Raw genomic sequence first — 27,826 nt, forward strand, 5'->3', positions numbered from 1 at the left:
ATGATACAAAGATAGGTGGAGGGGCAGGTAGTATGGAGGAGGTGGGGAGGCTGCAGAAGGAATTAGACAGTTTAGGAGAGTGGTCAAAGAAATGGCTGATGAAATTCAACGTGGGCAAGTGCGAGGTCTTGCAATTTGGAAATAAGAATAGAGGCATGGACTATTTTCTAAACGGTGACAAAATTCATAATGCTGAAGTGCAAAGGGACTTGGGAGTCCTAGTCCAGGATTCTCTAAAGGTAAACTTGCAGGTTGAGTCCGTAATTAAGAAAGCAAATGCAATGTTGTCATTCATCTCAAGAGGCTTGGAATATAAAAGCAGGGATGTACTTCTGAAGCTTTATAAAGCATTAGTTAGGCCCCATTTAGAATACTGTGAGCAATTTTGGGCCCCACACCTCAGGAAGGACATACTGGCACTGGAGCGGGTCCAGCGGAGATTCACACGGATGATCCCAGGAATGGTAGGCCTAACATACGATGAACGTCTGAGGATCCTGGGATTATACTCATTGGAGTTTAGGAGGTTGAGGGGAGATCTAATAGAAACTTACAAGATAATGAATGGCTTAGATAGGGTGGATGTAGGGAAGTTGTTTCCATTAGCAGGGGAGACTAGGACCCGGGGGCACAGCCTTAGAATAAAAGGGAGTCACTTTAGAACAGAGATGAGGAGAACTTTCTTCAGCCAGAGAGTGGTGGGTCTGTGGAATTCATTGCCACAGAGGGTGGTGGAGGCCAGGACGTTGAGCGTCTTTAAGACAGAAGTTGATAAATTCTTGATTTCTCGAGGAATTAAGGGCTATGGAGAGAGAACGGGTAAATGGAGTTGAAATCAGCCATGATTGAATGGCGGAGTGGACTCGATGGGCCCAATGGCCTTACTTCCGCTCCTATGTCTTATGGTCTTATGGTAATGACATCTTCCATTACTTTGTTGACGATTGAGAGTAGACTGATGGGCCTGTAATTGACTGGGTTGGATTTGTTCTGATTTTTGTTGATAGGACTTACATATGCAATTTTCCACATTATCAATTAGACTCCAGCTTTGTAGCTGCACTTGGAACAGCTTGGCTAGGGGCCTGGCTATTTCTGGAGCACAAGTCTTCAGCATTACAGCTGGGAAGTCAGGGGCCACTATCTTTTGTCCCATACTTCCTGCCTTTTCTTGACGTCAATGGAGCAAATTGGATTGGTTGAAGATTGGCATCCATGGAGATTAGGAACTCTGGAGGAGACCTGAGCTGAATCATCTACTCAGTGCTTCTGGCTAAAGTTAGTTATAAATGCTACAGCCTTCTTTTTTTTGCTCCACCATCATTGGGTGGATCTTTGTGGAGCCTCCTCCTCTGGTTAATTGTTTATTTATCCACCAGCCTTCGCAACTAGATGCGGCAGTACCACAGAGTTTTGATCTAATTCATTGGTTCTGGGATGCTGGGACTGTTGAGCTCTGCTTCTGTCGTTTAACGTGCATGTAGTCCTGTGTTTTTGCTTCACCAGGTTGGCACCTCACTTTTAGGTATGCCTGGTGCTGCTCCCTGCATGCCCTCCTGCACTCTTTATTCAATCATGGTTGGTCCTCTGGCTTGGTGGTAATGGTAGAGTGAGAGGGATATGCCAGGGTATAGGTTATAGATTGCAGTGGAATACAATTCTGCTACTGCTGCTGATGGCTCACATCGTCATTTTGATGCCCAGTTTTGAGCTGTTCTGAAACTATCCCATTTAGCACAGTGGTAGTGTCGCACAGCACAATGGAGGTGGTCCTCAATGTGAAAGCGGGATGCTGTCTCCACAAGTACTGTGTAGTGGTCAGTCCTACCAATACCATCATGGATAATGCATCTGCAACAAGTAGATTGGCGAAGGTGAAGTCAATTAAATTTTACCCCTGGATTCTACAATAAATACCAGTTCGGAGCATTCAACTCATGCAGGTTAAGGGCCAGTTTCCAGCCCATCCCATTAGCCTCTACATAAAATTTAGGATTCACCATTAGGGCATCAACCCGTTTCTTAAATGTCTCCAGCTATTGCCACACTAAGGCTGTCAGATATTGATCACTCTTTGTTAACTATATATTCTCTATCTATTGCCATTAATCAGAGCAGAATATTTCCAACCTATATTGTTAATTTTAAAGATATCGATGGAGAACCTGCACAATCTAAAGCATCACCTTCTCTGAAAAACTTGATTGGCTTTGCAGCACCTAGTCTCAGGAAAGCTGAAGACACATAGTTTAACGCCCAGCCAAAATCACCTCTTGAACAGACTAGAGTAATTGATCTGCAAAAATGGAAACAGAAACAAGAGATTAAAAACACTGCCAAAGATGATTGGAGTTCATTATGAAACTTTTTATAAAACATTCTTCGGGTGATTTTATAAAAACTTATGCCGTTTCCTCCCACAGTCCAAAGATGTGTAGGTTAGGTGGGATTGCGGGGAAATGGCGGGGGAGTGGTGCGAGGATAGGTTGCACTTTCAGAGGTCGCTACAGACTTGACGGGCCTCCTCCTGCATTGTATGGATTCTATGTAAAGATTCTGTGATGTCACTTTCTACTGTCTTGTTCTACAGTCAATAGTTTAACTTGAAATAAAGCTCAGCGTTAACTCTGCTTTCCCACTTGGTATTGCAGGACCAGTAGGAAATGTATGTGAGCGATTGCCTGTACAAAGAGCTTGTCACATGTGCTGGTAGGTGTGCTGTCTTTGGTTTCAAAGCTTGCATTTGTGAGCTAGCCCTGAACTGAAAAAGAAGCTAAAATTTCAGTTTTCTGGAAGAGGAGGTTGTGACTTCGGATTCCTGGCTGTGACATCAGATTTCTGGGGAATCAGACTGTGATTTCAGGTTACTAAGGAAACAGAAGTTCATTGAAATCAAAGGGAAAATACAGAGCCCTTAGAGATCATACCTCAGCAGCAGTGCTGAGCACCCGAGGAAACCCACGGCGACACAGGGAGAAAGTGCAAACTCCACAGTCAGACAAGAAGGTTGAAGAGAGGGTGTGAGTGCGGAACAGCTTAAAAGAAGGAAACTCGAAGGCTGGATTTAGCAGCAGGGTTAAGCAAAGTAACCTTACTGCCGCTGCTTCAGTTACTTTGAAGGGATCAATTAACTAGAGCTATGTTGTTGATGGTGGGACTTTGGTTCAGTGTAGGGAACTAGGTTGACATCTTGAATCATAACATCATAGAAGGAGGCCATTTGGCCCATCAAGTCTGCACTGCCCCTAATAAAGAGGACCCTATCTTGGCCACTCCTCCAACTTATTCTTGTAACGCCAACCAATCTTTGGACACTAAGGGATAATTCAGCATGGCCAATCCACCTAACCTGCACATCTCTGGACTGTAGGAGGAAACCGGAGCACCCGAGGAAACCCACGGAGACACAGGGAGAAAGTGCAAACTCCACAGTCACCCAAGATCAGAATTGAACCAGGGTCCATGGTGCTGTGAGGGAGCAGTGCTAACCACTGTACCACTGTGCCGTAGGGATAGCAATGGAACTCCACCTGAGGAAGGCAGAGTTTTGAAGGGCTTGGTGGCTGAACGTAGAGGTCTATGTGCTAAAGGGACTAGCTGTAAATCTGGGAAATCTATCTTTATTGTATCAGCAAAATAAAGTCTAATTTATGCTATCGACTGAATACAATCTGCTTGTTAATTTGTATTTAATTTGTGTTGATTTTGGTTTGATTGTTAAAGTAAAAGTTATAAAATGTAAATATTGTCCATTAGTTCCTTCCATTGGGTTCTTCGCTCAGTAAGTTTGTTTCTTTTATTTATTGATCTCCACGGAAATTCTATATATCTCTGAAATGACCTTCCTCTTTTGGATCCTTTCAAGGTTGAGGGCTAGGCCTTTGGCTTGTACTCAGTCATTTGGTACTCGAGATCAGATTATTACTAGATTATGGAGATCAATAATAATGTTACAGCAGAACCCTGGACAACCAACTGAAGCTCTACCATTGCCCTGATGCTAAACAGACTGCTTTCTATTTCCCCTTTGTTTGCCCTCATCTACAACACAGAGTCAGGGAAAGCTCTCTGCCCCCATTAATTAATGCAAAACTTTGTTTCAGAATTTTGAGATTCCTAACATTTGACATAATTATACTTTCACATAATTATACTTTCTATTTATGCAATCTACGTGAAGCCAAGTGTTTTGTTTACAACACCAGTTTAGCTAGCTTTATCTTCTTTCTCTTCCCACATGCATTAAGGCAGACTTACGTCTGTTTCCATGGCTAGTTATTCCTGGGACACATCGCTAGTCTGTCGCCAGAGACTTATAGCTTGATGGGCGCCACTCTGCATCAAGCATGGCTGACCACGAGTCTCTCCTGCTCTTACCGCCAGCCATTATGGATTTTGCAGGTGGACACACTCACACTTTAAGTGCTGTCACCTACAGGGCTATGGGCCATGTGCCGGAAGATGGGATTAGAAAGGGCACTTGGATCGGCATGGACAAGATGGGCGAATGGCCCCTTTTTATGCTGTGTCTTTTTTATGGTTCAATGATTAAACCTGTTTGGCCACGTTATGAAAACACCCTCCTTGACCATCAAACCTGGGGCAGGACTCGAACCCGGAGTTTCTGGCTTAGAGACAGGGACACTACCCAGTGCACCACAAGATCTCCCCCAGCTAGCTTTTTGGGCACTTGAAATAATGTTTGTCAAGTGTGTTTTTCTGAAAAAGGACATTTTTTTTTCTCTTCCATCTTATGTTTTTTCTGTTTTGTTAACCTGAGCAGACCCCAGCAGAAGACCCTATGCACTATGCCCAGCCAATAAGCCATGGGCCGTTTTAATTCCTATATACAGAAGCTCAAAAACCCTCCCAACATCTCCCAGTATCTCCGACTCAGGATCTCCGGCAGTGCGGGTGACAATAGTTTCTATTCTTGCTGAAGGACTAGTCTCAATCCTTGTCTGAGAAGGACAAATGGTTTTTCAATAAATCCCAAATATCGCAACTGTTTTTAGAAAGACAGTTGGCACTTTATGGAACATAAATAATTGTCCATCTGCTTACCTTTCTCGAATGGTTGACTGGATGTAATTAGCAATGGAGTCAGCCACCTGCAGTCCATGAGCTGTGTCAAAATATTGCCTGCTCGGAATATCTCCAGAACATGCATCTATTGTGACAAAGAGCAATCCTGCTTTCTCAGACAAGAAGACGTCATCATTCACCTACAGGAACAGAATGGCAATTCTATAAGAAAGCAAATTCTTAAAATTTGAAGTAGTTCCTGTAGCCGGAATTCTTCAGTGGTCGGGATTCTCTATTCCCGCTGGCAGCACGCCCCCATCCGCGGGTTTCCCGGTAGCGTAGGGTGGCTCCAATGGGAAATCCCATTGGCAAATGGTGGGAAGAGAGAATTCCGTCGCCAGCGAACGGCGCGCCGCCGAGAAACACGAGGCTGGGAGACCGGAGAATCCCGCCCCAAATCCAAAATGAAATTCCCCAATGGAATACAAAAATGGACTACCACTTCAGACATGTTTGGAAAAAGTTCAGTTCAGTTTGAATTCAGTTTTTAAAAATCTAGAAATCTAGCTGGTATCAGCAAATGCGACCACAAAATTGATAGATTCTTGTTAAAAGCTACTAATGTCCTTTTGGGAAGGAAACTTGCCTTTGTTACCCAATCTGTAAGTAACTCCAGTTACACATCATATGAAACAGAAGGCTCTCCATCATCTGCTACCACACAGCACCAGGGACGCGGGTTCAATTCTGGCCTTGGGTGACTGTCCGTGTGGAGTTTGCATGTTCTCCTCGTATCTATTTAGGTGGATTGACCATGCAAAATTGCCCCTTAGTATCCAAAGGTTATGGGCTTACAGAGATGGGGCAGGGGATTGGGCCGAGGCAGGGTGCTCTTTCGGAGGGTCGGTGCAGATGGCCTGAATGGCCCCCTTCTGCACTGTAGGAGTTCTATAATTCCACACTTTCATTGCAACTAGGGATGGGTAAGAAAGGACAGTCTTGCCTATGCTTTGGGAATTAATAATCAATATATTATCCATGGACACAGCGAGGAAGCCAGCATGGGATATTTTAGTTCTGATCTTTATTTATTGAGGTCTTGTGGCACAGTGGTAACGTCCCTCCCTCTGTGCCAGAAGCTCCGAGTTCAAGTCCGACTTCAGAATTTGATGGCCATGGAAATAGCGTTCATCGTGTGGTCAAGCAGGTTGATTAGCAGCCTTCCAATATGGCAGGCAGTAAAAGGGGAGTTTCCTGGTCAGCCAGACTGCAGCAGGCAGAGGCAAACGACTGCAGTACCTTGCCAAACGAAATCATGGGCCAATCCAATGGAAGTCCATGGATGCCAATGGCCTCCTGGGCCTGGTATCTGAGGGAGGAACACTGATGTTGAACAATTTCAGCGATGATCTCAGTGCCACTCCCATGAGTATCAGCTTTATCCGAATAAATCCGAGATATTAGTACAGAAAAAACATCACTCCAGCCAATGTCTGGTAAAAGGAAAGAAAAGAGAGGCAAAATGGACAAGTCAAAACAATGGTTGGAATGATCGAGTCGGGCGTATTTGGTGGTGAGATCAGAATATCACACGAGAAGGCCCTGGTTTTGTTTCCTAAAGGCATAAATCCAGGACGCGATTGTCTCCTCCTGCCATCAATGGCGGGCCACGTTTCCCACCATCGAACATCGGGAACTTAATTTTAATAAATTAGCATCTCATTTTGTGGCCCCATGTCAAATTTAAATCCCATGTTGGCGTGGCTTCAGAACTGTGTGATTTACACTGCGTGCACCTGCCAACTTGAACTTTGAGGGGGAATCAGAGGTGAGTACACACAACATAACACTGCACTCATGAGAATCAATGCTAGGAATTCCAGGAAGCGGCGTTACGGATTTGGAGGGAGACTCACAGGCAAGTCTCCAACGCGGCTTCTTCCCGGCTGTCTATCAGTGCGGTGTCAGGGCCAGGGCTCCAGTGTTGGGGGCGAAGGGATCTGGCGCAAGGAAGCACATACTGAAGGAAGTACACAAGCACATGGTGGGGGGAGGTGAAGAAATTGGCCACACATTTGGAAAAGCATTTCAAGCTTTAGCATTCTTATACAGCTGAGGCTGTTCAGCATCAGCTCCATTGACATGCTTGGAGTCTGGCCTCTGAAGCAATTATGGCCACTCAAGCAACATAAATTCCCGAGCGCCACTCAGGCACTGAGTGCTCCTGAACTTATACTCACTCAGGCGCAGACTAAGTTAAGCTGAGTTTTATGGGGTTTTAGAGTAATTAAGCAAGCTAGAGGTTCGCTTTGTGAGAGGTAGGCGTGGAACATTCACCGAGGGAGGTACTCAAAACCTCTTGCATTATTGTAATTAAGGCTTTGAGCAACCGATCCTCATGGTCCAAACTAACCACGCAGCCCTGAAGTGCAGTTTAGGATAATACCTGTACCTCAGCTGACAGCACAGGTTGCAGTCGAGTGGTCGAAGTTGTTGATCATGTGATGTGGGGCAGAGGTGGCTCCGGTTTTGGTCAGGCATCAAGCTAACTACAAACTGGCCATCCAAATGGTGCCAGGACCCTCCGGCATGCATGAAGGAACCTTGAAATGCAGCCAGAGCCGGACAATTAACCAAGAGAAGTTCCTAGAAGACGGATGCTGACCCTAGAGTCTCTCTTTTCGATGTTGCAGTGAGGAGACCATCAGGAACATGTAACCTGGTGATCTCACTGTCTGGCTGATAGACAGGATAAAGGAGAAGTGCTTGGTGCCACGCCAACCGGCGCCGAGGGTCCTCCGCCGGCCGGCACGAGTTGGCGCATGCGCAGGAGCACCAGTGTGTGCTGGCATCATCCCAGCGCATGCGCAGGGGGGTTCTTCTCCGCACCGGCCTTGGCGCAGGTTGACAGCGGCCGTTGCGGAAGGAAAGAGTGCCACCACAGCACAGGCCCGCCCACGGATTAGTGGGCCCCGATTGCAGGCCAGACCACCGTGGGGGCAGCCCCCGGGGCCATATCCCCCCGTGCCCCCCCAAGGACTCTGCAGGCCGCCCGTGGAGCCAGGTCCCACCGGTGAGGACCTGTTGTGATTTTCACCGAAAACGGGCGGCCACTCGGCCCATTGCGGGCCGGAGAATCGCCGGGGGATCCCGCCCATTGTCTCTCTTGCTGAAAGAACTGCTTTATTGTTCTAAAAGCCCATGAGTGCCTGGAACATCTTTGTTGTAAACTTGAAATGATCCTGAAGCTACGGAAAAAGTAGACAACCTTGCCAGAAGCAACTGGACCTGGAAGGAAGAGGAGCTCTGTTTCTCCCTTTCTCTGCTGCCGGTTGCCTGCTGTCTTTGTGAGTCTGTAGTGAAGATCATCACAAAGAGAAGGAAAAGACAATACCCAACTGAAGGCCTAACCTTCAGGAAGAAACTTACTGGAAGACATCTATCCGATTCAAAGATCCTTATCCTTTTATTGTATTATAACTTTACATTTCAACCAGCCTTATTCCTCTGTTTGTGTGTGTGTGTATAACAGCACGGTAGCATTGTGGATAGCACTATTGCTTCACAGCTCCAGGGTCCCAGGTTTGATCCCGGCTTGGGTCACTGTCTGTGTAGAGTCTGCACATCCTCCCCGTGTGTGCGTGGGTTTCCTCCGGGTGCTCTGGTTTCCTCCCACAGTCCAAAGATGTGCAGGTTAGGTGGATTGGCTATGATAAATTGCCCTTAGTGTCCAAAATTGCCCTTCGTGTTGGGTGGGGTTACTGTGGGATAGGGTGGAGGTGTTGACCTTGGGTGGAGTGCTCTTTCCAAGAGCCGGTGCAGACTCGATGGGCCGAATGGCCTCCTTCTGCACTGTAAATTCTATGATATAGAGAGAGTGGGGGGGGGGTGGAGTTAGGGGGGAGGTGGTTGGGAATCAGATATCAGTTACATTTTTTGTCAGTTTAATTATAGTACTGTACATAATAAAAGGTTATTTGCGTTAAAATTACAAACCTGGCGGCTGCAGTTTATTGGGCTCAGCCAAGGACCTCAAGTATTTTAAAATAACATCTAATTTCACTTGTATTGTGACTCCAGGTCAAGTGGGGCCAGAATTGACCGCGCGCTAGCCCGCCCGGGAGGTCGTGCCAAGACCAGTGAGGTATTAATGCTGCAATACAATTCCAGAGCAGCCTGTGATAAAACTGGTCATTTAGCACACAGCTGGTTCTTTCTGCATCTCAATCCTAGAAAACCGACGACATGCTTACATTACAGAACATCTGCAAGTAAAAACAAACTTCTGTCATTAGCTGGAGCTCTCGGAGTCGCGGATTTGAACTTCTTGTGAATCATGACTGTCCAAAAGGCAGGACGCGTGACCACATTTCTGGTTGTCTGCCGATAGCTGGAAAAGCTTTCGAGAGGCTGGCAAGCACTGACAGCTCGTTCATCGTCAGCAATAGATGGAACATGGCAGCACGGCCTGCTGTGGAATGGCTGTCTCTGCAAATGACAGTGAACAACCACATCGCCCGACTGTCCCAGTGTCTCAGGCAGTCCTGGAAATAAAAGGGACGGCGGCAGCAAGGGTACCAAGTTGGCTGAGTGGCAGGAAACGGAGAGTGGTGGTGAATAGATGCTTTAGGGATTGGAGGGCAGTGATAGAGCGGGATTCCCAGGTGTCCGATTTTGGACCATCTGCTTTTCTTGGTCTATGTTAGTGACCTTGAATTGGGTGGGCAGGGCACAATTTTAAAATTTGCAGATAACTGATCCCAGCCAACGTGATGGCCAGAACTGGAGATGGACACATACAATCAAAGTTAAAGCCGAATTAACGGTCGAGGAAGATCTTCTATTTGTCTACACCATTGATTCGATGCGGCCTCACTTTACAGATGTGGAGGGTTGGGTTGGCGACTTATCTGTCTGCCAGCTCGGAGCCTCACAGGACAAATCAGTTAGTTGGACATGGCATCGTGTGCCAACATTTCAGGTTTTCACTGTTGGCAGACAGGTCCCTGCTAGCAGGCTCGCCTGGCAAACTGGTCTCTTCAGAATCCAGAATAATGATGTTCACAAATTAAATTAAATTAAAATTTGAGGAAAGTTTAACTTGCACTGGGTTTTATTTTCCCTTCTGTCTTGTACTGGTTTTGCTGAACCACACACTCGGAGGTGACGTTAAACTTTACAGATCTTCTTCTTAGGCAGTCTCCCAGAGCCGTGGCTGACTTGCTTCCAGGTGAAAAATTAGTTCTCAGGTGATTGAGGAGTCCAATGCATGACCTACAGTCTCGATCACAGGTGGGGCAGATGGTGGTTGGTAGGTGGGGTGCCCGGCTTGCCATGCACTCCTTTCCCCAACGACGTTTGGCTTCAAGGTGTTCAGCTACTTCCTGGATGCTTTTTCTTGGGCTGTCTTGGGCCTAGGTGGCAGCGTAAACCCACCACGTGATCCTGTGGCTGGGGAGTTGGGAGTAGGTCATGCTGGAGGATAGACGTTTTTTGCAGTAGCTCTACTATAGTTAATTAGCGTGAGTACGTTATTATCACGCAGTTGTTCCATAATAAATTATTTAAACTAGATGTTCACTTCGGCCAGTCTACAGAACATGACACCGGCGGGAATGTCGCATTTTTTCCAAGGAGACTTTGAGGGTGTCCTTGAAGCATTTCCTCTATACTCCTGGGGCTCGCTTGCTGTGCCGAAGCTCCAAACTTGCTTTCGGAGACTCGTGTCAGGCATGTGGATGATGTGGCCCACCCAGCAGAGCTGATTGAGCATACTGGCAATGCTGCACCTGTCCTGCCAATGGATTTGGAGGATCTTACGGAGGCAGTGCTGGTAGTATTTCTCCTGGGTTTTGAGGTGCCTGCTTTACATAGTCCGCGTCTCTGAGCCATATAGGAAGGTGGGTGTCACTACTGCTCTGTAGACCAAGAGATTGGTGCTGAGTCTGAGATCCGGGTCTTCTTTTACACTCTCTTCCTCAGGAGACCGAAGGCTGCACTGGCACTCTGAAGGTAGTGTTGAACCTCATCCTTGATGTCTGCCTTTGTTGACAGTAGACTACCAAGGTATGGAAAATGGCTCATGTTGTCCATGGCCTCATCGTGGATTTTAATAACCATGGGTGGGGGTGGGGATGCAGGACTGTGTGGCCCAGGCAGGTTAGCACAGGACGTTGTCTGCTGTGTGCATACTCTCATATATCTCGGTGAAGGCTTGGAGCGTGGCCTCTGAGTGTGCCAGATGCAGTCGCCATCTGTATACTTTAGTTCAATGACAGAGGATGGGATTACCTTGGATCGGGCCTGCGGGTGGCGGAGGTTGCACAGATTTCTGCCTGTTCTGTAGTTTAGCTCCACTGCTGTGGGTGCTTGTTGAGGGTGAGATGGAGCATTGCAGCAAGGAAGATCGAGAAGAGCCTTGCTTGACCCCAGTCCTAACTCGAATTGGGTCTGTGGTGGGTCCATTGGTCAGGATCACGATTTGCATGTCATCATGGAGCAAGCAAAGGATGGTGACAAACCTTTGGGCACATTCAAAATGAAGGAGAACATTCAATGATCCCTCATGCTTGACGGTTAAAAGGCCTTTGTGAAGTTAGAGAAGGTCATCATAGAATAGAATAGAATACCGACAGTGCAGAAGGAGGCCATTCAGCCCATCAAGTCAGCACTAAGCCTCTGAAAGAGCAGCCTACCTAGGCGTACTCCCCCGCCCTATCCCTGTACCCCCACCTAACCTACGAATCTTTGGACACTAAGTGGTAATTTTACCATGGCTAACCCACCTAACTTGCATATCTTTGGACTGTGGGAGGAATCAGGAGTGCCCGGAGGAATCCCACGCAGACAGTCACCCGAGGCTGGAATTGCACCTGTGTTCCTTATGCTGTGGGGCTACAGAGCTAACCACTGTGCCACTGCGATGCCCCGGTCATGTACAACGGTTGGTGTTGTTCCTGCATTTCTCCTGTGGTCGTTGTGAGGTGAAGGTCATGTCCGTTGTGCCCTTTAATCTGCAGAATATGCATTAGGACTCCGGTGAAGCTCTACAGCCACAGGCAGAAGGCGATTAAGGAGGTCTGGAGAGAATTCTTCGAGACAGGATCTACTCCCATTTGGAAGCAAGGGGTTGTCTTAGCGAGAGACAGCACGGTTTTGTGAAGGGGAGGTCGTGTCTCACTAACTTGAAAGAGTTTTTCGAGGAGGTCACAAAGATGATTGATGCAGGTAGGGCAGTGGATGTTGTCTATCTGGACTTCAGTAAGGCCTTTGACAAAGTCCCTCATGGCAGACTGGTACAGAAGGTGAAGTCACACAAGATCAGAGGTGAGCTGGCAAGATAGATAGAGAACTGGCTAGGTCATAGAAGGCAGAGAGTAGCAATGGAAGGGTGCTTTTCTGATTGGAGAGCTGTGACTTGTGGGGTGTTCCGCAGGGATCAGTGCTGGGACCTTTGCTGTTCATAGCATATATCAATGATTTGGAGGAAAATGTAACTGGTCTGATTAGTAAGTATTCGGACGACACAAAGGTTGGTGGAATTGCAGATAGCGATGAGGACTGTCAGAGGATACAGCAGGATTTAGATCATTTGGAGACTTGGGCGACGGGATGGCAGATGGAGTTTAATCCAGGCAAATGTGAAGTAATGCATTTTGGAAGGTCTAATACAGGTAGGGAATATACAGTGAATGGTAGAACCCTCAAGAGTATTGACAGTCAGAGAGATCTTGGTGTACTGGTCCCCAGGTCACTGAAAGGGGCAACACAGGTGGAGAAGGTAGTCAAGAAGGCATACGGCATGCTTGTCTTAATTGGCCGGTGCATTGAGTATAAAAATTGGCAAGTCATGTTGCAGCTGTATAGAACCTTAGTTAGGCCACACTTGGAGTATAGTGGTCAACTCTGGTCGCCACACTACCAGAGGATGTGGAGACTTTGGAGAAGGTGCAGAAGAGATTTACCAGGATGTTGCCTGGTATGGAGGGCATTAGCTTCGAGGAGAGGTTGAATAAACGTGGTTTGTTCAAACTGGAACGAAGGAGGTTGAGGGGCGACCTGATAGAGGTCTACAAAATTATGAGGGGCATAGGCAAAGTGGATAGTCAGAGACTTTTTCCCAGGGTAGAGGGGTCAATTACTAGGGGGCATAGGTTTAAGGTGCGAGGGGCGAGGTTTAGAGGAGATGTACGAGGCAAGTTCTTTACACAGAGGGTAGTGGGTGCCTGGAACTCGCTGCCGGAGGAGGTGATGGAAGCATGGACGATAGTGACATTTAAGGGGCATCTTGACAAATACATGAATAGGATGGGAATAGAGGGATACGGACCCCGGAAGTGTAGAAGATTTTAGTTGACGGGCAGCATGGTCGGCACAGGCTTGGAGGGCCGAAGGGCCTGTTCCTGTGCTGTACTTTTCTTTGTTCTTTGTCTCTAGCGATGGCCTTTCCTGTGGCGGGCAATTCCTCTATAGTTACTGTTGTCGGACTTGTCACCTTTCTTGAAGTTGGTCAGTATTACGCCGTCCCTGAATCTCCTGGCACGTTCTCCTCCTTCCAGATAAGGGAATTGAGGTAATATATTCACACCAATAGTGTTTGTCTACCATGTTTTCAGGCTGTGGCAGGGATTCCATCTGCTGCTGATGCCTTGTTGTTCTTTAGCCATTGGATGGCCTCTTCTACCTCATGCCGAGTTGGGTTTGTGCTGAGATTATGACGGGCAGCATCCTGGCGGATGGAGTCAAAGACATTCGCATTGAAGACAGAATCTCTGTTAAGGAGGACTTCCAAGTACTCCTTCCAGTGGGTGCTGACAGCCTCTCTGCTCCTCTCCATTCATGGCCAACAATAGAGTGGGGGCTTGGTTGCTTGGGCCATGGGTGATCTCCTACTCTTTATCCACCCACCATCTGTTCTTTAGGTGGTGGGATTTTTGCATGGACCTCGGCATTCAGCCGCCTGTAGAGCTATTTTCTTGCTCTTGGGTTGAGTGCTGTTTAAGGGTCAGAAAAGCTTTGCGTTTGCAGTTCATCAGCTTCTGGATCTCCTGGCCATTCTCACTGAACCAATTTTGGTGTTTCCTGGTTGAATGACCAAGAATCTCTTCGCAGGTGCTGATTATGGAGGCCTTGAGGGCAGACCAGGTGCTGTGGACACTCTGGGTCACCGGGAATTGTCAGATTGGCAGTGAGGCCCTGGCTGAACAGGGCTCTCTGTTATCAGAGTCTATGGGTGCCTCAGTGTTGATTTTCCTCTGGCATTGTTTCTGTTGCTATCGCTGCTTTGGGTCGACAGTGATGTTGATCACAGAACGGATTAGATGGTGATCCGCCCAGCAGTCATCAGCTCCTGTCATGATGCAGTCTTGCACAAGTCCTTGTGGTCCCTCGCTCGCTCGATGAAGTAGTCAAGCAGGTGCCAATGCTTGGAGCGAAGTTCTTGTTATGAGGCCTTGTACTTGGCTCTCTGATGAAACAAGGTGTTGGTTACCTCGAGGCTGTATTCTTGGCATTTTTTGGGAGCTGGGTACCACTGGTGTTGGATTTCCCCACCCCCCTATCTGCTGATTAAACCTCCCCAGAGATCTGTTGTTTCCAACTCCAGTGTGAAGTCACTAAGGAGGAGGATCACCTTGTCGCCAGTCGGGACTCGGGTCAAGGATTGCTCGAGGCTGGAGTAAAATTCCTCTTTGGACTCGTTTGTAGCTTCCATTGTTGGGGTGTACGCGCTGAGGACTGTCGCACATTGGCTCTGGGCTAGGGTGCACAGAGGGTCATGAAGCAAGGGGAGTCCGAGATGCTCATCCGGTTTGTTATCAATGACGAAGCCAATCGCTTCGAGGCGTCAATCTTCTTCTTGTTTACCTTTCCAGAAGAAGGTGTAACCACCGCCACGTTTCTGGCCTTCCCCTCCCCGTCGGGTCTCGCTTAGGAAATTAGAAGAAAACTCAGCGTCATTATCCAATCTGACCCATATGTGGCTCCAGTCCCACACCAGTGTGGTTGATTCTTAAACGCCTTCCAAAGTGGCCTAGCAAGCTAGTCATACCAAAGGGTTGGGTAATAAACGCTGCTTTTTCTCAACTCCCAATGGCCACAAGGAAACTTGCGAGTGTGTGGCCTGAATGTGGGCCTCTCTCTCCCTATGGAGATTTATCGGGCCAAGACCCTCCCCTTCAACACTGCTATGATCAGCACTTTGGAATCTGGAGTATTGTAGACACCAGACGCCCCGCCGGGTCGGAGAATCGTCGGGGTGCGGCGTGAATCCTGCCCCCGCCGGTTGCCGAATTCTCTGGCGCCGGGGATTTGGCAGGGGCGGGAATCGCGCCGGTCGGCGGCCGCTGGCAGCGGCTCCCACGGCGATTCTCCGGCCCGTGATGGGCCGAGTGGCCGCCCGTTTACGTCCTGTCCCGCCGGCGTAAATCACAACAGGTACTTACCAGCGGGACCTGGCTCCGCGAATGGCCTCTGGGGTCCTCGGGGGGGGGGGGGGGGAGGTGGCGCGGGGGGATCTGGTCCCGGGAGGTGCCCCCATGGTGGCCTGGCCCACGATCGGAGCCCACCAATCCACGGGCGGGCCTGTGCCATGGGGGCACTCTATTTCTCCGCGTCGGCCGCTGTAACAGTCCATGATGGCCGATGTGGAGATGAACCTCCCTGCGCATGCACTGTGATGATGCCAGCACACGCTGGAGCTCCCGCGCATGCGCCGACCCGCGCCAGCTGGCGGAGGCCCTTCGCCGCCGGTTGGCATGGCGCAAACCACTCCGGCACCAGCCTAGCCCCTCCTCCGCACCTTCAGGGCGGCCCGACGCTAGAGTGGTTCACGCAACTCCTTCGCGCCGGAGTTGCCCGCCCGCCAGTTCACGGAGAATCCCACCCCAACATACATTCTACCCCTCCACAGTATAGCATCGCGGACGACACATCTACATAGATACGGAAAGTACAGCATTTCATCAACTATGTATTACTAAATCAGAGATTTTTAGAATGAACCTCAAGATAGCCAGCTAATTACATGTGTAATGCAAAATCAAATTTAATTATTGGAGTTAGTTGTAACATATGAGCAGAAAATCATTCCTGCAATGTTACTTCATCTTGAATTGCTGACACTCCAGATGGAGTAAAATGAAAAGGAACTCAATTGAACTCGCAAGTGTGACTAAATTGGGAAAATATGACAGAATTGAAGTGGAGCCACAAAAGTATAAAGCACGTGGCTTTATCATAGAATTTACAGTGCAGAAGGAGGCCATTCGGCCCATCGAGTCTGCACCGGCTCTTGGACAGAGCACCCTACCCAAGGTCAACACCTCCACCCTATCCCCATAACCCAGTAACCCCACCCAACACCAAGGGCAATTTTGGACACTAAGGGCAATTTATCATGGCCAATCCACCTAACCTGCACATCTTTGGACTGTGGGAGGAAACCGGAGCACCCGGAGGAAACCCATACACACACGGGAGGATGTGCAGTCTCCGCACAGACAGTGACCCAAGCCGGAATCGAACCTGGGACCCTGGAGCTGTGAAGCAATTGTGCTATCCATAATCCCAAACTAACCACTGCTTTGTATCAATCCAACCCTAATCCCAGTGCCCTGTTTTGTACCAACCCTAATCCCACTGCTCTGTATCAATCCAACCCTAATCCCACTGCTCTGTATCAATTCAACCCTAATCCCAGTGCCCTGTTTTGTACCAACCCTAATCCCACTGCTCTGTATCAATTCAACCCTAATCCCAGTGCCCTGTTTTGTACCAACCCTAATCCCACTGCTTTGTATCAATCCAACCCTACTCCCACTGCTCTGTATCAATCCAACCCTAATCCCACTGCCCTGTTTCATACCAACCCTAATCCCACTGCCCTGTTTTGTACCAACCCTAATCCCACTGCCCTGTTTTGTACCAACCCTAATCCCACTGCTCTGTATCAATTCAACCCTAATCCCAGTGCCCTGTTTTGTACCAACCCTAATCCCACTGCTCTGTATCAATCCAACCCTAATCCCACTGCCCTGTTTCATACCAACCCTAATCCCACTGCCCTGTTTTGTACCAACCCTAATCCCACTGCTCTGTATCAATTCAACCCTAATCCCAGTGCCCTGTTTTGTACCAACCCTAATCCCACTGCTCTGTATCAATTCAACCCTAATCCCAGTGCCCTGTTTTGTACCAACCCTAATCCCACTGCTCTGTATCAATTCAACCCTAATCCCAGTGCCCTGTTTTGTACCAACCCTAATCCCACTGCTCTGTATCAATTCAACCCTAATCCCAGTGCCCTGTTTTGTACCAACCCTAATCCCACTGCTCTGTATCAATTCAACCCTAATCCCAGTGCCCTGTTTTGTACCAACCCTAATCCCACTGCTCTGTATCAATTCAACCCTAATCCCAGTGCCCTGTTTTGTACCAACCCTAATCCCACTGCTCTGTATCAATTCAACCCTAATCCCAGTGCCCTGTTTTGTACCAACCCTAATCCCACTGCTCTGTATCAATTCAACCCTAATCCCAGTGCCCTGTTTTGTACCAACCCTAATCCCACTGCTCTGTATCAATTCAACCCTAATCCCAGTGCCCTGTTTTGTACCAACCCTAATCCCACTGCTCTGTATCAATTCAACCCTAATCCCAGTGCCCTGTTTTGTACCAACCCTAATCCCAGTGCCCTGTTTTGTACCAACCCTAATCCCACTGCTCCGTATCAATCCAACCCTAATCGCACTGCTCTGTATCAAACCAATCCTAATGCCACTGCCCTGTATCAAACCAACCCAATCCCAGTGCCCTGTTTCATACCAACTCTAATCCCACTGCTCTGTATCAATCCAGCCCAAATCCCACTGCTCTGTATCAATCCAACCCTAATCCCACTGCTCTGTATCAATCCAATCCTAATCGCACTGCTCTGTATCAAACCAATCCTAATGCCACTGCCCTGTATCAAACCAACCCAATCCCAGTGCCCTGTTTCATACCAACTCTAATCCCACTGCTCTGTATCAATCCAGCCCAAATCCCACTGCTCTGTATCAATCCAAACCTAATCCCAGTGCCCTGTTTCATACCAACTCTAATCCCACTGCTCTGTATCAATCCAACCCTAATCCCACTGCCCTGTATGAATCCAACCCTAATCCCAGTGCCCTGTATGAATCCAACCCTAATCCCACTGCTCTGCCCATACCAATCCTAATCCCACTACTCTGTATCAATCCAACCCTAATCTCAGTGCCCTGTATCATACCAACCCTAATCCCAGTGCCCTGTATCATACCAACCCTAATCTCAGTGCCCTGTATCATACCAACCCTAATCCCAGTGCCCTGTATCATACCAACCCTAATCCCAGTGCCCTGTATCATACCAACCCTAATCCCAGTGCCCTGCATTATACCAACCCTAATCCCAGTGCCCTGTATGAATCCAACCCTAATCCCAGTGCCCTGTATCAATCCACCCCTAATCCCAATTCCCTGTATCATCAATGCTAATCCCACTGCCCTGTATCAATCCAATCCTAATCCCGCTACCCAGTATCAATCCAATCCTAATCCCGCTACCCTGTATCAATCCAACCCTTATCTCACTACTCTATATCAATCCAATCCTCATCCCCTGCCCTGCATTATACCAACTCTAATCCCGCTGCTCTGGATCAATCCAACCCTAATCCCAATTCCGTGTATCAATCAATGCTAATCCCACTGCCCTGTGTCAAACCAACCCGAATCCCACTGCTCTGTATCAATCCAATCCTAATCCCGCTACCCTGTATCAAACCAACCCTAATCCCACTGCGCTGGATCAATCCAACCCTAATCATAGAATTGTTTCATAGATCATAGAATTTACAGTGCAGAAGGAGGCCATTCGGCCCATCGAGTCTGCACCGGCTCTTGGAACGAGCACCCTACCCAAGGTCAACACCTCCACCCTATCCCCATAACCCAGCAACCCCACCCAACACTAAGGGCACTTTTGGACACTAAGGGCAATTTATCATGGCCAATCCACCTAACCTGCACATCTTTGGACTGTGGGAGGAAACCGGAGCACCCGGAGGAAACCCACGCACACATGGGGAGGATGTGCAGACTCCGCATAGACAGTGACCCAAGCCGGAATCGAACCTGGGACCCTGGAGATGTGAAGCAATTGTGCTATCCACAATGCTACCGTGCTGCCCCCAATCATACTGTCCTGCACCAATCCAACCCTAATCCCACTGCTCTGTATCAAACCAACCCTAATCCCACTGCTCTGTATCACACCAACCCTAATCCCACCGCCCTGTATCAGACCAACCCTAATCCCACTGCTCTGTATCATACCAACCCTAATCACACTGTTCTGTATCAAACCAACCCTAATGCCACTGCTCTGTATCAATCCAAACCTAATCCCACTGCTCTGTATCAAACCAACCCTAATCCCACTGCCCTGTATCAAACCAACCCTAATCCCACTGCTCTGTATCAAACCAACCCTAATCCCACTGCCCTGTATCAAACCAACCCTAATCCCACTGCCCTGTATCAAACCAACCCTAATCCCACTGCTCTGTATCATACCAACTCTAATCCCACTGCTCTGTATCATACCAACCCTAATCCCACTGCTCTGTATCAAACCAACCCTAATCCCACTGCTCTGTATCATACCAACCCTAATCCCACTGCTCTGTATCAAACCAACCCTAATCCCACCGCCCTGTATCATACCAACCCTAATCCCACTGCCCTGTATCAAACCAACCCTAATCCCACTGCTCTGTATCATACCAACTCTAATCCCACTGCTCTGTATCATACCAACCCTAATCCCACTGCTCTGTATCAAACCAACCCTAATCCCACTGCTCTGTATCAAACCAACCCTAATCCCACTGCTCTGTATCATACCAACCCTAATCCCACTGCTCTGTATCATACCAACTCTAATCCCACTGCTCTGTATCATACCAACTCTAATCCCACTGCTCTGTATCATACCAACCCTAATCCCACTGCTCTGTATCATACCAACCCTAATCCCACTGCCCTGTATCAAACCAACCCTAATCCCACTGCTCTGTATCAAACCAACTCTAATCCCACTGCTCTGTATCATACCAACCCTAATCCCACTGCTCTGTATCATACCAACCCTAATCCCACTGCCCTGTATCAAACCAACCCTAATCCCACTGCTCTGTATCATACCAACCCTAATCCCACTGCCCTGTATCATACCAACCCTAATCCCACTGCTCTGTATCATACCAACCCTAATCCCACTGCCCTGTATCAAACCAACCCTAATCCCACTGCTCTGTATCATACCAACCCTAATCCCACTGCTCTGTATCAAACCAACCCTAATCCCACTGCCCTGTATCAAACCAACCCTAATCCCACTGCTCTGTATCAAACCAACCCTAATCCCACTGTCCTGTATCAAACCAACCCTAATCCCACTGCTCTGTATCATACCAACCCTAATCCCACTGCTCTGTATCATACCAACCCTAATCCCACTGCTCTGTATCATACCAACCCTAATCCCACTGCTCTGTATCAAACCAACCCTAATCCCACTGCTCTGTATCAAACCAACCCTAATCCCACTGCCCTGTATCAAACCAACTCTAATCCCACTGCTCTGTATCAAACCAACCCTAATCCCACTGCCCTGTATCAAACCAACCCTAATCCCACTGCTCTGTATCATACCAACCCTAATCCCACTGCTCTGTATCAAACCAACCCTAATCCCACTGCCCTGTATCAAACCAACCCTAATCCCACTGCTCTGTATCAAACCAACCCTAATCCCACTGTCCTGTATCAAACCAACCCTAATCCCACTGCCCTGTATCAAACCAACCCTAATCCCACTGCCCTGTATCAAACCAACCCTAATCCCACTGTCCTGTATCAAACCAACCCTAATCCCACTGCCCTGTATCAAACCAACCCTAATCCCACTGCTCTGTATCAAACCAACCCTAATCCCACTGTCCTGTATCAAACCAACCCTAATCCCACTGCCCTGTATCAAACCAACCCTAATCCCACTGCTCTGTATCATACCAACCCTAATCCCACTGCTCTGTATCAAACCAACCCTAATCCCACTGCCCTGTATCAAACCAACCCTAATCCCACCGCCCTGTATCAAACCAACCCTAATCCCACTGCTCTGTATCAAACCAACCCTAATCCCACCGCTCTGTATCAAACCAACCCTAATCCCACTGCCCTGTATCAAACCAACCCTAATCCCACTGCCCCGTGTCAAATCAACCCTAATCCCACTGCTCTGTATCAAACCAACCCTAATCCCACTGCTCTGTATCAAACCAACCCTAATCCCACTGCTCTGTATCAAACCAACCCTAATCCCACTGCCCTGTATCAAACCAACCCTAATCCCACTGCCCCGTGTCAAATCAACCCTAATCCCACTGCTCTGTATCAAACCAACCCTAATCCCACTGCCCTGTATCAAACCAACCCTAATCCCACTGCTCTGTATCAAACCAACCCTAATCCCACTGCCCTGTATCAAACCAACCCTAATCCCACTGCTCTGTATCAAACCAACCCTAATCCCACTGCCCTGTATCAAACCAACCCTAATCCCACTGCTCTGTATCAAACCAACCCTAATCCCACTGCCCTGTATCAAACCAACCCTAATCCCACTGCTCTGTATCAAACCAACCCTAATCCCACTGCTCTGTATCAAACCAACCCTAATCCCACCGCCCTGTATCAAACCAACCCTAATCCCACTGCTCTGTATCAAACCAACCCTAATCCCACTGCTCTGTATCAAACCAACCCTAATCCCACCGCCCTGTATCAAACCAACCCTAATCCCACTGCCCTGTATCAAACCAACCCTAATCCCACTGCCCTGTATCATACCAACCCTAATCCCACTGCTCTGTATCAAACCAACCCTAATCCCACTGCCCTGTGTCAAACCAACCCTAATCCCACTGCCCTGTATCAAACCAACCCTAATCCCACTGCTCTGTATCATACCAACCCTAATCCCACTGCTCTGTATCAAACCAACCCTAATCCCACTGCTCTGTATCATACCAACCCTAATCCCACTGCTCTGTATCAAACCAACCCTAATGCCACTGCTCTGTATCAATCCAAACCTAATCCCACTGCCCTGTATCAAACCAACCCTAATCCCACTGCCCTGTATCAAACCAACCCTAATCCCACTGTCCTGTATCAAACCAACCCTAATCCCACTGCTCTGTATCAAACCAACCCTAATCCCACTGCCCTGTATCAATCCAATCCTAATCCCACTGCCCTGTATCAAACCAACCCTAATCCCACTGCTCTGTATCATACCAACCCTAATCCCACTGCTCTGTATCAAACCAACCCTAATGCCACTGCTCTGTATCAATCCAAACCTAATCCCACTGTCCTGTATCAAACCAACCCTAATCCCACTGCTCTGTATCAAACCAACCCTAATCCCACTGCTCTGTATCAAACCAACCCTAATCCCACTGCCCTGTATTATACCAACCCTAATCCCAGTGCCCTGTATCAAACCAACCCTAATCCCACTGCTCTGTATCAAACCAACCCTAATCCCACTGTCCTGTATCAAACCAACCCTAATCCCACTGCTCTGTATCAAACCAACCCTAATCCCACTGTCCTGTATCAAACCAACCCTAATCCCACTGTCCTGTATCAAACCAACCCTAATCCCACTGCTCTGTATCAAACCAACCCTAATCCCACTGTCCTGTATCAAACCAACCCTAATCCCACTGCCCTGTATCAAACCAACCCTAATCCCACTGCCCTGTATCAATCCAATCCTAATCCCACTGCTCTGTATCAAACCAACCCTAATCCCACTGTCCTGTATCAAACCAACCCTAATCCCACTGCTCTGTATCAAACCAACCCTAATCCCACTGTCCTGTATCAAACCAACCCTAATCCCACTGCCCTGTATCAAACCAACCCTAATCCCACTGCCCTGTATCAATCCAATCCTAATCCCACTGCTCTGTATCAAACCAACCCTAATCCCACTGTCCTGTATCAAACCAACCCTAATCTCACTACTCTATATCAATCCAATCCTCATCCCCTGCCCTGCATTATACCAACTCTAATCCCACTGTCCTGTATCAAACCAACCCTAATCCCACTGCCCTGTATCAAACCAACCCTAATCCCACTGCTCTGTATCATACCAACCCTAATCCCACTGCTCTGTATCATACCAACCCTAATCCCACTGCTCTGTATCAAACCAACCCTAATCCCACTGCTCTGTATCATACCAACCCTAATCCCACTGCCCTGTATCAAACCAACTCTAATCCCACTGCTCTGTATCAAACCAACCCTAATCCCACTGCTCTGTATCAAACCAACCCTAATCCCACTGCCCTGTATCAAACCAACCCTAATCCCACTGCCCTGTATCAAACCAACCCTAATCCCACTGCTCTGTATCAAACCAACCCTAATCCCACTGCTCTGTATCATACCAACCCTAATCCCACTGCCCTGTATCAAACCAACCCTAATCCCACTGCTCTGTATCAAACCAACCCTAATCCCACTGCTCTGTATCATACCAACCCTAATCCCACTGCCCTGTATCAAACCAACCCTAATCCCACTGCTCTGTATCAAACCAACCCTAATCCCACTGCTCTGTATCAAACCAACCCTAATCCCACCGCCCTGTATCAAACCAACCCTAATCCCACTGCCCTGTATCAGACCAACCCTAATCCCACTGCTCTGTATCATACCAACCCTAATCCCACTGCTCTGTATCATACCAACCCTAATCCCACTGCTCTGTATCATACCAACTCTAATTCCACTGCCCCGTGTCAAATCAACCCTATTCCCACTGCTACGTATCAATCCAATCCAAATCCCACTACCCTATACCAATCCATCCCTATTCCCACTGCCACGTATCAATCCAATTCTACGACATAGAATCCCTAAAGTGCAGAAGGAGGCCATTCACCCCATTGAGTCTGCACCGACCATTCAAAGTAGCATTCTATCTAGGCCCACTCCCCCATTCTATCTCCATAACCCCATGCATTGATCATGGCAAATCCACCTAATCTGCACACCGTTGGACTGTGGGAGGAAACCGGAGTACCCAGAGTAAACCTACGCAGACACAGGGAAAACGTGCAAATTCCACTGCACCCTGTTGCAATCTGTTGAAAATATTCCAAGCTGCAACAAATCTGTGTCAGTAAAATCTTGCTCTTTGCATTTATTAGATTCTGTAGCCTCTTGTGCACATATAAAGCAGCATGTTAAAGCACAATGCTGCAGGATCACTATAATAATCTAATAAGAATCTTCATTAGTATCATAAGTAGCCTTACATTAACACTTCATTTTAAAATGGTTCTCTTGCAGTTTCCACCTGCTCGGCGCCATCACCGCCCCCCCCCCCCCCCCCACCCCACAACCCCCACACCCCACACCTCCAAGTCTGCATTGTTACCTCTCTATTTACTAACAATCAGCAAACACCCTCTCGTCCTTAATAGTACAAAAATCTACCCGCGCAAAATCAAACTCTGAACATCTGCAATAAATCATTGAAAGAACATTCCCCAGAAGATCGGAGGAATTCTGCAGTAATATGGCTGGCTGTAGCCTGGTGGAGAATGAAAGCTTTCAGGCTGCACTGGGTAATGTGTATTGGAATCCATGGGCGCAGTATCCATCCTTCCAAACACACCCGGAACTCAGCGGGACCCGTCATCTCAGTGCAGCCGGAGGATTCTCTGCCCATCACCCGAGCAAGCAGGAGAGTCAGATCAGCATCAAGCGTGATAAAACACAGCCTCTGAAACACCAGTGCCTTGCCATGCACTGTAGTGGCACTCATAATCACTTAACATTGCAAGATCCACACAAGATTAAGTCATAGTTCCGTTCTAGCGATTGTATTTATATAGCGCCGTGCATGACCTCTGGACATCCCAAAGGGCTTTGCAGCCACTGACGTCCTTTTCAAACACAACCACTCTTGTGGAAAAATCGGTACATAAATTGCAAGATGCCACAAACAAAAATGAAATAAATGACCAGATTATCTGTTTTTAATGACATTGGTTGAGGGGTAAATATACGCCAGGATTCTGTGATCGACTCCCCTGTTCTGCATCAAACCAGAGTCGTGGGGCCTATTTACATCCATGCGTGAGAGAACAGACGAGGTTTCAGGTTAATATCTCATTCAAAAAATGCAAAAGAACAGGATCAGTAAGCGATTAATTCTAGCACTTGTCGTTGTCAATGTGGTGAACACCACTAGTGGTATATTATATGTATTACGGCACTGTCCGTATATTAGAAGTACAAGGGTAAATCCCTGCCTGCTGGCTCCTCCCAGCAGGCGGAGTATCAAAGTGTGTGCTCTCCTGCGCTGCAGCCATTCTGGTTCCAGCTACAGGAGGCACAACATCTTGTTCAATAAAGCCACTGTACATCAGTCAACAGATTACTTACAAATAAATGTCTGCGCCCAAATGTCCAGGTTAGTAATCGTATAATCAGTGGCTGGAATTTCTGAAGAGGTTCCTCAGCTTTTCTATCGATTTCTGCAGAGGTTTCAGACCTCAATCTGTTAGTAATTTGCACATATGAAGCAGCAGACATCCAAGCTTTTGCCTTTTTTTGTTCCTGCGAGGTGGGCTATGGAGGAAAGGTGGTATTAATCTCCCGTCTCCCGTTACCTTGAGACAATCAGCCAAGGTGGGTCTGGAATCACATATCAGCGAATCTGTGTGGCAGGTCACTGATCCACCAACCAGCCACTGCATTTATTAACCTCAGCTCCCCAGATGACCATGATGAGATTCGAACTCACAAGTTAATCTCGTATCCTGACCTCTAGATAAACATACCCTCACCTTTCCTCCCCCTTTACCCTCAAATGTGAGGTTGTTGTTGAGTCCTAGATTCTGTTGAGCATTATTTGGTTATGAATGCCTGGTTTCCACAATGTGAACAGACTGAGGTTAAAAACAAAATCAGTCCTTTACTTGCACTGACAGGCATAATTCTATATCAAAAGGCTTGACAAAATAATTAAATGAAATTCAAAACAATAATTCTTTTGTCCTTTAAAGTTAATCTGAAGAGGAAATCAGATTTAACATTAACCAACGTATTGCTGTTACCTTAATGAAAGAGAATTTGTGTCTATTTTGTATGTCTCCTGTGCTCTGTGACTGTATTTGGATTCTGACGTACGTTCTTTGTGGATCGCTTGTAATAGCAACCTGCAATATAAAAGAGATTTATTAAATACCATCCAACCCAAAACAAACCAGGAATGACAGAGACCTTGGATATGATTTCTGGCACATTTCTCCAGCAACATTCTCTAAACTTAAAACATTTAAGCCAGAATTCAGCGGCCCTTCCCCGGCAGCGGGGTTCTCTGGTTCCGCCGGCAGTGTACCCTCGTCCATGGGGGTTTCCCGGCAGTGTGGGATGGCTTCAATGGGAATTTTAATTGAGAGCAGTGGGACAGAGTATTCCGCCGCCAGCGAATGGCACGCTGGCTCCCACCGCCAAGAAACACGCGGCTAGGTGGGCCGATAAATCTCACCCTTACTTTTCTCAGGATGCTAGGGCATTTCCTGTGAGGCTGCCCACAACAAGCTAAAGCTTAATGTCTGTTATGCAGTGGTTTGGCATTTGTTACTGGAATTTGGAATTTAATGTCCTCCCCTGATATGTGTCTGGTGGTGGGGTGATAGCACAATCCAAGCCTTTTGGTGAAGTCATACCCAAGACACAAAGCTTTTCTTTACCAAGCGAGTTCATTGATTTTGTTCAGCCACATACATCTCCTCCAACTCAGTGTCCCCGCTGTCTTATTATTTAAACAAATGATCAGTAAATTAAATAAAAATGAGAGGGGGTGAAAGTCTACTGGTGGGGCACTGTATCTAAAACAAAATGTCAAAGGAAACTTAATTAATTAACCCAAAAGATCATTCCCGTGATGATGTCTCCCAGCCCCCGTGGTGTCCACCAGTCACGGAAGGCTTGAAGCCTGCCGGTGGATGTCACATGATCCCTCTCCAACATCACCCAGCCACTAATGTAGCCATGGTAGAGGAGCAGAGACTCCGGTCGGACTGCCCGTTGACCAGCTGCTGACGAGACCTGTTAATGGCCAACTAGGCCAAGCCCAGGAGCAGGCTTACGAGGAGGTTGTCCCCGATTTACAGGTGATCAAAGTGCTGAATTAAACAACAGAGTAATGCTCTTGGGATCCAGGTTCAATTCTCACCACTGCAGATGGTGAAATTTGAATTCAATAAAAATCTGGAATTAAAAGTCCAATGTTGACCATGAGACCACTGTTGATTGTCATAAAAACCCATCTGGTTCACTAATGTCCTTTAGGGAAGGAAATCTATCATCCTTATCTGGTCTGGCCTACATGTTACTCTAGACCCCCCGCAATGTGGAAACCTCTTAACTACCCCCTCAAGGGCAATTAGGGCCAGGCAATAAATGCTGGCGGCGCCTGCCATGCCCACGTCCCATGAACAAATAAAAAAAAGGTAGCTGTGAGGAGTCAGCGAGTTTACAGTGAGTATGAGTTCACAGCCTAACCCCAAAATAGAGAAGGGGAAGTGGAGAAAGTGAAGCAAAGAGTTGGAGATGGATCATGTGAAGGTGAAGAACAGTCGATGAAATGTTCCAGTTTGGAGCAAAATACACCG

General features: G+C 47.7%; 2 protein-coding genes across 5 annotated transcripts in view; both read right to left on the minus strand.

Annotated features, from left to right (window-relative positions):
- Positions 1–27,826, minus strand: part of cemip (cell migration inducing hyaluronidase 1) — a 319,445-nt gene that overhangs the window by 197,382 nt on the left and 94,237 nt on the right. The gene's annotated exons all lie outside the window — the stretch shown is intronic.
- Positions 1–27,826, minus strand: part of LOC140386430 (cell surface hyaluronidase CEMIP2-like) — a 211,099-nt gene that overhangs the window by 5,794 nt on the left and 177,479 nt on the right. For both annotated transcript variants that reach the window (XM_072468758.1, XM_072468757.1), the window contains exons 22-24: positions 26,264–26,365; positions 5,065–5,225; positions 2,187–2,296 (exon numbers count right to left, since the gene is read on the minus strand). In XM_072468758.1, the coding sequence (XP_072324859.1) occupies positions 2,187–2,296; positions 5,065–5,225; positions 26,264–26,365 (373 nt within the window). The remainder of the gene's footprint in view (positions 1–2,186; positions 2,297–5,064; positions 5,226–26,263; positions 26,366–27,826) is intronic.

The sequence above is a fragment of the Scyliorhinus torazame genome, chromosome 12, assembly GCF_047496885.1.
Source record: "Scyliorhinus torazame isolate Kashiwa2021f chromosome 12, sScyTor2.1, whole genome shotgun sequence".
Classification (NCBI taxonomy): domain Eukaryota; kingdom Metazoa; phylum Chordata; class Chondrichthyes; order Carcharhiniformes; family Scyliorhinidae; genus Scyliorhinus; species Scyliorhinus torazame.